At 34.8% G+C, this 14,200-nt stretch overlaps 1 protein-coding gene across 2 annotated transcripts in view; it reads right to left on the bottom strand.

Annotated features, from left to right (window-relative positions):
• Positions 1–14,200, bottom strand: part of NCAM2 (neural cell adhesion molecule 2) — a 387,613-nt gene that overhangs the window by 121,270 nt on the left and 252,143 nt on the right. For both annotated transcript variants that reach the window (XM_036446724.2, XM_036446725.2), the window contains exons 6-8: positions 8,328–8,445; positions 5,351–5,511; positions 1,680–1,825 (exon numbers count right to left, since the gene is read on the bottom strand). In XM_036446724.2, coding sequence (XP_036302617.1) covers positions 1,680–1,825; positions 5,351–5,511; positions 8,328–8,445 — 425 coding nt within the window. The remainder of the gene's footprint in view (positions 1–1,679; positions 1,826–5,350; positions 5,512–8,327; positions 8,446–14,200) is intronic.

A 14,200-nucleotide genomic window follows, 5' to 3' on the forward strand; every position in this document is an offset into this window, starting at 1 on the left:
GAGCCAGAGAGCATTATGCTAAGTGAAATAAGCCAGGCAGAGAAAGATAAATATGACATGATCTCACTCATTTGTGGAATATAATGAACAACATAAACTGAAAACAAAAATAGACCCAGGGCAGAGAAACATCAATCAGAACATCAAACCTCAAGAAGCATCTTTTAAATAAGGAGTGAAAGCCATCTTAGAGAAGAAAAATTTTATGAATTTTATAGTAGACAGGAAAATAATGAAACCTTGAGTTAGAAATAATTAATAAGGGCTTATAGACATGAAAATCATACTTGAATAATCTCGTCTACAGAAATGTACTAAATCGACATGAAAGCATTTGCCTACAGTTTTCTATGTCTAATTGCTATTTGACTATTTTAAACATTTTTGCCTACAGTTTTCTATGTCTAATTGCTTTTTGACTATTTTAAACATTTTTATGGATCTATAACACCTTCCAAACTTGCCAACTGTGCCATGGAAATATATATGATTTTCTCTTAAAAATATTAAAGCAAACTATATTGTTTACCTGGGAATTTTTTTTTTAATTTTCAATTTGTATATATAAAATATTTGTATATTTCCAAAGAGATATACTCTCTTAAATATGCCATCATAAAGAGAAATTGGGAAAGAAGAACAGTAATGTATTTGCGAACACATTCTTTCAGAAGATAAATTATAAATGGATAGGGAGTAGTTTAGAAATCACTGACTTTTGCAGAATTGGATTTAATTTAATGAAAGTCACTTAAAGGACATTTGCCTTTCACACAGAAAATAAAACCCATCTATCAATGTACTGTTACATTTTTTACTTGTGTGAAAATCCTATCATTCATTTACTACCATTTTATTTGTTTTTCTTCTGCTTACACGTGGAAATTTATATGAATTGTTTAAAATGACAATAATGAAAATCCATGGATTTTAGTGAACTATATAATGATGTTTAATTGATTTTTACATAATGTATATGCATTCTGGTGAAAAGTCAGAATTTACATTTATACTCATTTATCTTATTGGATTCAATATTATATGAAAGCAAAACCTACTTTTGTACTGCACAAAGACAGCTAAAAAAAAAAGTGAAATGAAATGACAGATTTTTGTTCATTCGAATTACTTTCATTTTCACAGCACAGGGTGAAAGGGATAAAATTGCCATAAGATATTTTATACATTTAGTATACACCAAAAGCCAATTTAGGAAAGTGAAGAATTCCAACAACCTAAGATTGTGTGCCTTAATAAAAAATACCTTTAAGTATTTCATTTGTCTTTTTCTCCTCTAAATTTAGTTTTAGGTCGATTGTGGTAGAGTTACATTTTTAAAATGTATATTTTATTGATTTTTTTACGGAGAGGAAGAGAGAGGGATAGAGAGTTAGAAATGTCAATGAGAGAGAATCATTGACCAGCTGCCTCTTGCACACCCCCTACTGGGGATGTGCCTGCAACCAAGGTCCATGCCCTTGACTGAAATCGAAGCTGGGACCTTTCAGTCCGCAGGCTGATGCTCTATCCACTGAGCCAAACCAGCCAGGGCTAGAATTATATTTTTTAAAAACAAACCCTTATTGCATTTCTTACTTGGTCAACTGGAATCCAATGTGAGATTTAATAAAACGCAAAGCAATGGCATTGGAAACCACCATGCATTGAGTTCCTGTTACCTTATCGCCTTCAGAGAAGGTGATTCCATCCACGGCTCTTTTCCAAGTGATCTCTGGAACAGGCTCCCCTTCGGCTTCGCAGATGAGGGTGACCTGGCCATTCTCATACGTAGTTTCATTTTTCAGCTGTATTATGTGAGGCTGTACTGTAAAGAATACATGCATTACTCCATCTGTATTGGAGGAAAAGGTTTCTCTGTAGACCTAAAAGCCACGATGGGCGTTTGAGTCCACAGCAGTGTGGTGTGGAATTGTGAGCCTTCTAGCTGGCATGGCAGCATGCTTTGCTTTGGAGTGGGGCCAACAGAGTTGCAAGGAACAGGTGAACAATTTTCTAAAAATAGTTTTCATCAGTGATCATTATAAACTAACAGAGGCCTGGTGCATGACATTCATGAACTTGTAGGTGGGGGAGGGGTCCCTCAGCCCGGCCTGTGCTGGGAGCCCTCAGGAGATGTTCCACTGGTGGCTTAGGCCCGCTCTCCCCGACCTAAGCCACAGGCAGACATCCTTAGCACTGCTGGGCTGGTCATTCTACCTTTTGGTCAATTTGCATATTACCCTTTTATCATATAAGATTTGAAGTGGGTTAGACACCAACATACACATTATAATTTCTTCCAACATTATGCCATTTTAAGAGTCACTTCCTTATGTATTTTTCTCTTAGACCACAAATTAAAATTTTATATTTTAAAGCCACATATATATTTAAGTGTGTGTGTGTGTTTGTTTGTGTCTGTGTGTGTGTGGGGGAGGTGGGGGGTAACATGGCATCCACTCAGTGAGATATTATCTCCTAAGCTTTTAAAACAGTATCGCCAAAGAGAAAAAAAAAATGACGACTGTATCCTGAATAGGTAGTTAGGTATAATTAGCACAATATCTAAAATATTTATGAATAAAGATACAAAAATGCTATTTATTTATATCATCCTAGTTGATTTGTTTTTACCTCATTTTACCTTAACAATATTACTTGGAACTGTAACTATTTTTTTTATAATTATGCCTCCTTTAAAAACAAAATATTATGTCTATTAATTTAAAATATCTTAGTATTAAAAAATTATGACCATCCACAAATTTATATAATACCACAGAGCTTCATGTTTGTAAACTCTGCATTATCTTCATTTATTAAATATTACTTGTTAAAACATAATGGGATAAAACCCAGCACTTTTTATTTAAAGATAAGTAATAGGTATTTTTAAAACATTTAAGTGCAATTACTCATGGAAATTAATAAGTAGTTCTTAATCTTAGAAAATTAGATTCCTGATATCAGAAAGATAGCATATATAATTTTTAATAATTAAGTGTTTATTCCATTTACTAATACATTTAGTTACATTTCCAGTATGTATACATTACTTTGTGTCAAACACAATACAAGACTTTTCAGTATTATCATACAAAAGTGATTACAACAGTGATGTAGCATATAGAATGTATTATTTTCTATTTGATAACATTAAAATATTATAAATTTTTATATCTGTTCTCACTGCCACCCCAATAAATAACAAGTAAATAAACAGTATTTGATATGAACTCCTTGAGGTAGCTTGAGAACATAACCCTCTGGAATGAACTCAGACACCATCATTTCTAAGTAATTAATTTTTATGCTGAGTCAGATTTATTTCATGTTTTAGGTTTTAAAGGGAACCATTTTTTTTTTTAAATGAAATACTGCTGAAACAAACTATGGGCTTTCTGTAATTTCTAATAAATTTAAGTTTGTTTACTCTTCCCTCTGTGTGAACAATTTTCGCCTGACTCGGCTTTGCTGACATCTCATCGCTAAATATTTTTGTGTAGGTACATTTCATCATTACCTTCTTAGTAACTTTCCAACACCAAGCTATCCAAAATAATAGCCCTCTATGCCCAACACCATCTGGTATGCCATTTTCACATTCTTTTTTGAATATTTTGTTATTCCAATTTTACTTTATTATTTCAATGTATTTTGGTCTAGTCTTTGTCTGACTCATCTGCCAGAATATAATGAAAATTTATGAAAATGTCTTTGGTTCAGAAAATATTCCTATTATGTGATTACAGGATCAGTTGGCAGAGAAGGTATCCATGTGTATTGCCATTCAGCTTTTGCTCTGTACCCATAATAGTCCCTGAATCTGCCTACTGCAAACATGGCCCTTTTCACTCATACAGAGTTCTCCCTCCTTCCTTCCCAGACTCAGCTGCGAAAGCATTTTGTCAGCAGTGTTTTTAAAAGTGGAGAAAATATACCAAATGTTAGTATTGCATATGATTTTTAGTGTTATGCTTTTTTAAAGAGAACACTCATATTTTAAATATTCACCAGTAAAACTGTTTTTCTTCTTGAAAACATAATGAAAGCCAAACAAATAAATTTTAAAAAACATACTAGCTCTTGACTCTCTATAAGATTGACACATAAGGTAATACAGCTTTTAGTAATTATGGAAGATATTTATATTATAATTCTCTTTAGTAAAATGAAATGGAAATATTTAATTACAGTTGCATGTCAATGTGGCCTATTTATGGCCTCATAGGTGTACTCTTTTGAAGTATAATGAAAGTATAGCTGATCCCAAAATATTTCATTTAAAGGTTTATGAAAAGCAACACATCCTAATTAAAGTTTAAAATGCAAATTGACTGTCACTCCAATACACAAGATGGCCAACACCATGTGGTCAAAGATGGCTGCACTCATGTGGATACAAGATGGCTGCCACAAGATGGCCAGCAGAGGAGGGCAGATGGGGGAAACCAGGCCTGAAGGGGAGTTATGGGGACCAGGCCAACAGGGGAGGGCAGTAAGGGCAATCAGGCCAGCTGGGGAACAGTTAGGCATCAATCAGTCTGGCAGGGAAGAGTTAGGGGGTGATCAGACAGGCAGGCAGGTGAGCCTTTGGAAGCCAACAGACCTGGATTGTGAGAGGTATCCCAGATTGGAGAGGGTGCAGGCTGAGCTGAGGAACACCAGTCCCCGTGCATGAATTTCATGCAACAGGCCTCTAGTATATCTATATAAGAGATCCCAGTAGTGTAATTTAAGTGAATTTTCTTCAAGCCTCTGTATGAGTCAGCCAATATTTCACAAAAACTTACATGTATAATTTCATGTAATTCTTAATTATATCTGGTAGCTGCAATTTTAAAATATATTTTAGAGATGAGAAAACGGGGATTTCATTTTGGAAAGTTAAACAGTTCATAAAAGTGACAGAGTAAAATTGAGCCAGCCCTCCCTCTAGACATAACAGTTTTAATCACTATCTATACTAATAAAAGGGTAAAAGTTAATTAGACCAGGAGACCAGCCAGGGAGGGCAGTGGGGGCCATGAGGCCAGCAGGGGAGGGCATTTGGGGGCCATGAAGCCAGCAGGGGAGGGCATTTGGAAACGAATTAGGCTGACAGTGGGGAGGCAGTTGGGGGAGAGTAGGCTGACAGGCAGAGTGGCTAGGGGTGGCAGTCAGGCAGGTGAGGGGTTAGGAGCCAGTGGACCCAGATGGATTGCTAGAGGAATGTTTGACTGCCTATGAAGTCAGTCCTAAACTGGTTGTCAGACATCCCCAAGGAGTCCCAGATTGAAGACATGCAGGCTGGGCTGAGGGATACCTGCACAAATTTCATGCACTGGGCCACTAGTGCTATAATACTTACCAAAGACTTGTAGGAATGCCTGTTTTTCATCTTCTCCTGCCTTATTTGTGGCCCTACAGACATAAAGGCCTCCATCACTATTGATTATGTTTCTGACAGTGAGTTCTGTATTGCTTCCTTTCAGTATGTACTTTTCACTTTCTTCAATGAACTTGCCATTTCTAAAGAAAAGAAAAGAGGTATATCTTCATAAATCAGGCTTCACAACTCAGGAGACTATCTTATTTAACTTTTTAAAAATATATACTTTTATTGATTTCAGAGAGGAAGGGAGAGGGAGCTAGAGATAGAAACATCAATGATGAGAGAAAATCATTGATCCTCTGCCTCTTACATGCCCTACACTGGGGATCAGACTTGCAACCCAGGCATGTGCCCTAACAGGAATTGAACCTGACCTCCTGGTTCATAGGTTGACAATCAACCTATAGATTGCCAGCCGGGCATCATACTCAACTTTTTTTATCTATAATTGATAATAATTTCATAGTTCTTGATAGACAAGGCTATAATCCAATCTAAAGTATACTTCTAGTAGTCCAGAACAACTTAATGTATTAAAGTTATACTTTAAAATAGTTTTGACTTTATAGGCAAGAATAATATTTGAGTTACATTGAAATATTAATACCAATCTTAGGCAAAACAGCACATTGGTTCAATATATACTTTGATTAATTAACAAAAAAAAAAGTTTATTTGGTGATTTAAACTCTATATACATTTTTTATGTTGGTGGGTCAACACGTATTAATTAAAACTTTATTCTTTAGGCTCCTGAAACACATTTAATAGAATTTCTATGGAAACCTACTTTAAGTAAGTTTCAAAGTAAATGCAATTTAAATATGCAACCGATTTATTTTGAAAACATGTACTGCCAATAAAAGGGTAAGATGAAATGATTACATGAAAATGAAGTTAGGTAAATTATGCTGAATATAATAATTTAATTCACTAATGAGAAGAAATCATTTTAAAAAATATTTTCCTTCTTATATTTAAATATTTAACACTTTCCATATTCTTTCTGGACTAAAGCCATATATGCATTCTGCCCTAATGCTAGCCTTTGTGGTCCACTAAGGCCATGTCTTTCACACTTTTTTTTTAATAACAATTTATAGTAAGAAATATTTTAAATATCTTTAAATCTGAAACAATTTCTACAATTCCCCTTAATATGCACAATACCTTCTTATAATTGTGTATATATATTTTTTCATTATATTTATTGTCATTTCCTCTCCCTCTAGTTCTTTCTTCCAGCTCTCCATGTACATGTTTCTTATAATGGTGCTCTAGATAGCTGAATGGATTTTAATGTCCACTGATGAAAAAAGTTTAGCATCTGTTCTTAGGGGTGGGAAGACTTACTTGTCTGTACAAATATAAATTTAAAAAAGAAAAATCTCAAAGGATTATAAAAGTATTTTCTCTATTGAAACAGAACATTTATCTGATAACCTAATGATCTCTCCAGTGAACTTTGGCTTTGCTTTCTAGAAAGCGCTGTTTCATATCTTCACACAATCCTTATCCTTCTATAACTCAAAAACATCTGCTTGTTCAGTTTCTATGGGTATTCTAAAAATATCATGAAATGTGCAAAAATGTCATAAGGGTAGAGTGCAAAAGTAGAGTTTATAAACTACTAATAGCAAATATATATATAGCACTCTGTACTTTTAACTTAAAAATATTTTTGCTAACCCCATATTTACATTTATTAAAAATGACATTTCAGCATTTTTTCCCAGAATTTCATGTACAAAGAGATCTTTCAGTGCAGTTGGTGTTACAATCTATGTCTTGATCTATTCAGTGGAAAATATTGATTTTGTTTAATACTATCACTACTGATAAAATAATAATACACTAGAAGTTTCAATAACTTGTGGTTTATACAATTTTGCCTATATTATTTACCTGTATGAATTCTCACAAGAAGCCCCTCTCTGCCCTCATTCCCAGATGGCAACTAAAATTTTTAGTATGATTTCCACATCCCTCAATTCAAACAGTAATATAAGGAACAGATCAACTAATTTCCAGTGTTCTTTCTGATAAGGACAGTTAATTCCCTACCTCATGTGAAATATTTTACTAAATGTTTGAAATGTAGCAAATGAATGAGACATGGGCACTTATCATGAAAAATTGATATGACTGACAGTAATAGAGGATATATAGATCTCATTAGTAACTTAATAACTTTTTGGGTTTTGTTTTTAGGGAGAATGAGAAGAAATCTTTGATAGTATGGGAGAAGAGAAAAGAAGGTGGCTAATATATTCTGAGAGTTTTCAAGGGGAGAAAGTCATGATTTGAGCTTTGAAGTGGAATGATCTTGAAGAATTTAGTGGAAATCAAAGAAACAAAGAAATAAATAAAAACATACTGATACAGGCAAAACACAAACTGATGGATGCCCAAAGGTAGGTGGTGGGAATGAATGAAAAGGTGAAAGGACTGAGAAATAATCATGGGAATGTTAAACTCAGCATAGACAATATCAATCATATTGTAATAAGTTATGCGGTGCCAAGTGGGTCCTTGAATTATCGAGGAAATTACATTGTAAATTATATAACTGTCTAACCACTATGCTAAATACACCTGAAACTAATATAAAATAATGTCAACTGTAATTGAAAAAAAATTAAAAGTAAAGGGTAAAAAATGCAATGCAAACACATGAAGTGTGAAATGTAAAAAAATAAATGAATTTAAAAAAGAAACATGCCTTATAGACAGAATGCTAAGCTCTATGGGTAGACCTTTGACTTGGGTTAAGTCACTGCTGATCTCTAACAATTGAATCTATCAAATGTAAATGAACACAAAAGCATAATAGCCTTTTAAATAAAATCCAAAAACAATGCTTTCCTTCCAGATGTAATGAAAAGGTCACAACTCTTTTTTCATAAGCGTGATTAAGGGCACAGATCAGAGGGGATGTGGGCACATGGCCTACCTGTACCAAGAGATGGTGGGCTCTGGAGAGCCAGAGGCCCTGCAGGATAATGTCATCTCCTCTCCTCTCTCTGCTGTGGCATTGAAGGCTTTCTGAGGCATCATGATGGCTGGAGGCACTGAAAACGGATTAACATAGACAGAAAGATGAAGAACATTTCAGCAATACCGTTGGGTCATTTTTACCACCACTTCTGCAGTTGTTTATACTAAGCTGTAGAACATTTTTAAATGTTTTTTTTAAAATATATTTTATTGATTTTGTACAGAGAGGAAGGGAGAGAGATAGAGAGCTAGAAACATCGATGAGAGTCATCGATCAGCTGCCTCTTGCACACCCCCCACTGGGGATATGCCCACAACCCAGGTATATGCCCTTGACCAGAATCGAACCCGGGACCCTTCAGTCCCCAAGCCAATGCTCTATCCATTGAGCCAAACCGGTTTCAGCCATTTTTAAATGTTTTTATTGATTTTTAGAGAGAGGGAAAGGGAGAGTGACAGAGATATAAAACATCAATGAAAGAGGAACATCATCAATTAGCTGCCTCCCACATGGCCCCCACTGGGGATCAAGTCCGCTACCCAGGCATGTGACCTGACTGGGAATCGAACCAGTGATCTCTCGGTTCCTCAATTGCTGAGCCACAGGGGATGGGCCTGAGATTGAAAACTTGGTAGTCAATATCTGTACTTATATCAACAGGCTGACTTAATCTCTAATGACTGTAAGATCACAGATCTACTTTCTGATGTAGACTAATTAGATAATTCACTGTAATGCCTTTATATTACATTGAATCTATAAAAGTAAACTATATATATATATATATATATATATATATATATATATATGTATAAACAAAAATATATATAATTATTGTCCACAAAAAGACAGACTATACTACCCTGGCTTTCAGCAGTGCTGAGCTCTACTTGGTGCATGAATGGATTTGCTATTTGGGTTCTCATCAGTGTATGTAATTCTATAAGCAATCCTTCATTGCTTCAAGACAGGGCTTTCAAATTAGGTGTCAAACCATAATGTTCTTTCTGATTAACTGCATTTAATTTCTTTAAACAACTATAGACCATTTTATAAAGAGAAACTGCTCAAGCCATAGAGAGTATGAAATAGATTTTCATGAACAATTCAATTTGAAATTAAGCTTCCCCAATTTCTAACTAATTACATTACAAAAACTGTGTGTGCTGCACATTTCATACTTGTTGAAACTGTTACTGAAATGCACTGTTTGCAATAAACAAATCAATAATATCCATAAGAGAAGCTACATTTCCAACTACAGCATAAATTTTGATTTAATGCACACTTTTATGATTTTCAATTTAATATGACAAGCTGATATTCCCCAAATTAGTTACATTAATAGATTTTTGTTTTTAACATATAACAAACAGTATGACCAGACTGTCATTTACCAGTGTGATTATAATTAAATATCCCAAGATGGCATTCAGGTCAGCATTAACGCTGCATTATCGCCATTGATAGTGAGAAGAGAAGCTGATATGTATCTTAGTAATTAATCACAATAAATCAAGTTTCTCCCCTTATGAATTCAGGTACAAGAGGCATAATCTGACATGCTGTCTCTAAAGTAACACAATAATTACTAGTGTTATAATAGGATGGATTTTTTTTTACATATGAACTCTGCATTTTAAATGCATTAAAATTTAACATTCTGTATCCCATTTTCCCTCCCTTGTAATTATGAAAAAATAACATTTTAATCAAAATGCAATTCTTTTCATTTGATTATTATAAATGAAGTTATAAGAACATTATGCCTGTTCTTTATTACTACAATGAATATTTTAACCATTAAAGAACTATAATGAAAGTAAACGCTTTTATAGAAATGATCTGTACAAGAAAAAATATTGTGAGCATAGAAACACTTCCAAATGGAGAGTCACATGCGCTGTGGTTGTCCCGTTACTGTTACTAACCTAAAAAAGTTATTTATTTTTATCACAATTTTCTTTTCCATGAAGTGCACCGCATATGCCGCGGGATATGTAAGAATTGACAAATATTGACATTTATGTTTTACGATACATCAACTTTGCTAGTGCAAAGTATAGAATAGATTAGCAGAACAATATTAATATTGTATAATATGTTTACATAGAACTTTGAAGAATAGTTCTAAAACTATTCTGAAGTGTAATAGCATTTAAATTTTCAGAGATGTTCACTAGCCCAAATGTCCTGGGAGGTTTTTAGCCACTGTTTTAGACCACAGAGTAGTTTTTTGTATATTTACCTAGTTATAAATATGCTTTTGGGTTGGATTAAATAACTTTAAATAGAATTACTATTATAAAACATTCAAGTTTATTTTTCTCTCATAAGTCCCACATCTCCTCTATTTTAACTTTTTAAAAAATACTATTTTTTTGCATTATTTACAACATCTGAAACTTCTATCTATCTATAATAATAAAAACATAATATGCAAATTTACCAAATGGCCTTCCAGACATCCTTCTGGAGGACCTTCTGTATGACTCGGGGCTGAAGCCATGGGATCGAGGCAGCTAGAGGGGGATCAAAGCAGCCACTGCAGCTGTGAAGGCCTACTCTTGCATGAATTTTATGCCTTGGGCCTTTAGTATATATTACATGCATATAATATACTAGTATATACATGTATGTAAATATATATTTTTTTATTTCAGAGAGGAACAGAGAGGGAAATATAGAAACACGAATGATGAGAGAGAAATGACTGATCCGTTGCCTCTGCACACCCTACACTGGAAGTCAAGCCTAAAACCCAGGCACGTGCCCTGACGGAATTGAACTGTGACCTCCTGGTTCATAGGTTGATGCTCAGCCACTGAGCAACACCAGCCAGGCTTAAACATCCTGTTTTAAGAAAGTTACAAGGATTTATACTCTGTATACAGGGAGTAGTCAATGATTTCTAGAAAATGTCTGTTTTTCATTCTTTAGCTTCAAAAAACATGATGTTGTGCAGGGAAGGAAAGTAACTCTCTAACGCTGACTTCCATTGAGACTTGACCTATTCATGTTATCATTTGCCACACTGTTTGTGTCTGGAAGTTGTAAGAAGGTGAGACTACAAAGGGAAAGCATAAAAGAGTGGAGGTGATGGAAGGATTCTGTACACTCATTGTGCTGGTGGTGAAAGAAACCTATACATACATTAAAACTCATAGAACTATACAGCGAATTTTAGTGTATATAATTTAAAAACAAACATATGCATTCTTTTAAAAATTATATCCCGTAAGATAATTTTTCATTCTAATTGTTTTATAACAATTATATACCAGATTCTATTAGCTGATTCACTGCATCAGTTCACAAGTCCTGGAGAAATCAGTTATTGATGGTTCTAAAGCAGGAAAATCTCAAAGATTTCCCTTTCTGAGGTACCACTTGTTTCTACTCCAGATCATCTAAGCCCTTCCCTTTCTTTAACTCATTGCTAGGATATGCCCAATATATTCTGAAAATTCTTTGACTTCTTGTTGCTTCTTTTTATCTATCAGGTACTGCAGATCCCACTGCTTCTACATTCTTCCTGTTTCTGAGATACCTAGAATGTTGGCTGTGTTTTAGTTAGTTGCCTTAGTTCTTTCAAATTAGCTTTGCAATGCCCTGTTGTCAATCCAGCATCAAAATTGGAGTATGATTAAGTTAAAAAAATAAATGTACTAATTGCAAAACAAAGTGTGTGGACATAATAAGTGTCATTTTCTAAAGGTTTTTCCAGCTGCCAATGGCAAAGGGGCAGGAGAAAACTCTCCTGTGTCCGGACAGTTCAAATGGTGTTAGAGAGCAGCCATCACAAAAAAAACCCATTTATCCTGCTTTCTGACCTACCTCTGCCTTTCCAGGATAATCATGTGGCACAAGTGATAGTACTTAAAGGCCTTTAGCCTGTTAACTTCTCCTCTTTCCAGCTATGAGGCCTGGGTTGTCCCCTATGGCCATGTCTACTGGGTGGTCCTCTGTGTTCTTTGTTACCTGGGTGCAATAGCAATTTCTCTTTGTGTGATATATATATATGTAATTTATACATATATACTAGTAGCCCTGTGCACGAATCTGTGTGCTAGTAGCTCACCAGTAACTCTCTTCCCCTCCCCCTACTCTCCCTTCATAGCTTGCTGCCATGTTCCCTCCTGTAGTTCTCTGCCACCCGCTTGTAGCCAGTAGTTCACTGCTGCCCTCCTGTAGTTCCCTCCTCACCCCCACTTCTCCCTCATAGCTTGCTTCCCTGCCCCTTCCTGTAGCTATCCACTGCCAGCTTGTAGCTCACTGCCCCATCCTCCTGCTGATTCGTGATCTGGTCATTACATGGTTGATTGTTACGTTTCATGGCATAATGACCATTTGCATATTACATCTTTATTATATAGGATCATTTCAGTTTAGGTAAAACAAATTATTTTGATGTCAGTACAGAATGGAACACTAAAATATTCTTATGACAGAATTTAGGTATAAGGATGCAATATCATATTGAGCAGAACATATTGCTAGGGCAAGTATCCAAGTGTTCAAAAATAATGTTTATAACTTTCTTCACTATATTGAAATATGTAAGAATGTCAGCTTTCAGTCAAGATGTAGAAACAACTCAAAATGTTTACACATTGCATAAAGTAACTGTTTTTAAGACGCTGTTAATCAGTCAACAAAATGATTCAACTGTGATCTCTGAAATATGAGAGGAAGTGAGGTAAGTCCTATTACTGGCCCAGGCTACTGACTGGAGAGTTTCTGAGCTGAGGTACAGAGAGGAGGAGCTCAGTTGGAATCTAGAAGTCTGAGGAGCCAGAGCAGGTGGTCTGGGAAGCCAGGTGTCTAACTGTGTTTCACTGGACAGAGTGCCAGACCGGAGAGGTCAGACTGGGGAGGTGCACAAGGAAGGAGGACTTCCTGAGATTTGCAGTGAGTTCCCTTGAGTTCTGGTAAGTACTGAGGAGTGCAACCATGAGAGGAAACCACTGAGGCCAATTAGAAGGAATAATTTCTAAAGCTCAAGTAGAACAAAAAACAGTTCCTATTCTCACGGCCAGAATCATAATTTTAAAATACCTCATAATGCATGTCAAATAGAGTAATTAGAAATACTTTACAAAATAAGCTCTGGGGTATTCTCCCTACCTAATGAAGCTTAAAGAAATAAACAGAAAGGATTAAACTGTTTCCAAGTAACTTATCTGCATTCCTGGATAAAGGCCTAACATATATAAAGAAAAACAAAACATATTCAGCACATTACAGAGGTAAAATCCACATCTGGCATCCAAATTCAAATTATTAAATATGTTATAAGGAAGAAATATGAGACATGATGATGTAAATATATAATCAACCAACACTGACCCAGAAAAGACCAAGATTGGTTGTTAGTGGACAAGAACAGAAAATCAGTTATTAAAATGACATTCCATATGTCCCAGAATCTAAAAGAAAAACTGATCATGTTAGAGACTCAGAAGATATTTTTAAAAATCAAATTTCTACATATTAAAACTACAGTGTCTGAAATCAAAAGTACATGAGATAGAATTAATAGAATATTGTAGAAGTAAATATTATTAACTTGAACTTACATCAACAGAGATGATATAAAAATCAATACATGAAGAAAACATAGGTAAAGGGGAATAAATAGAACAGAGATCAGTAGAATAAGTTCAAGTAGCCAAATAACTAAAATTGGACTCCTAAAAAGCCTTAAACAACATTTGAAGAGCTAATGTCTAAAACATTTTCAAATGTTGGCCCATCTGTCAACAAAACACAAATGATGAAAATAACAATGAAGTATATTGTATTTAAATTGCTTATAATAAGAGATA

Source organism: Pipistrellus kuhlii, unplaced genomic scaffold, assembly GCF_014108245.1.
Source record: "Pipistrellus kuhlii isolate mPipKuh1 unplaced genomic scaffold, mPipKuh1.p scaffold_m20_p_2, whole genome shotgun sequence".
In the NCBI taxonomy this organism is placed as follows: Eukaryota; Metazoa; Chordata; class Mammalia; order Chiroptera; family Vespertilionidae; genus Pipistrellus; species Pipistrellus kuhlii.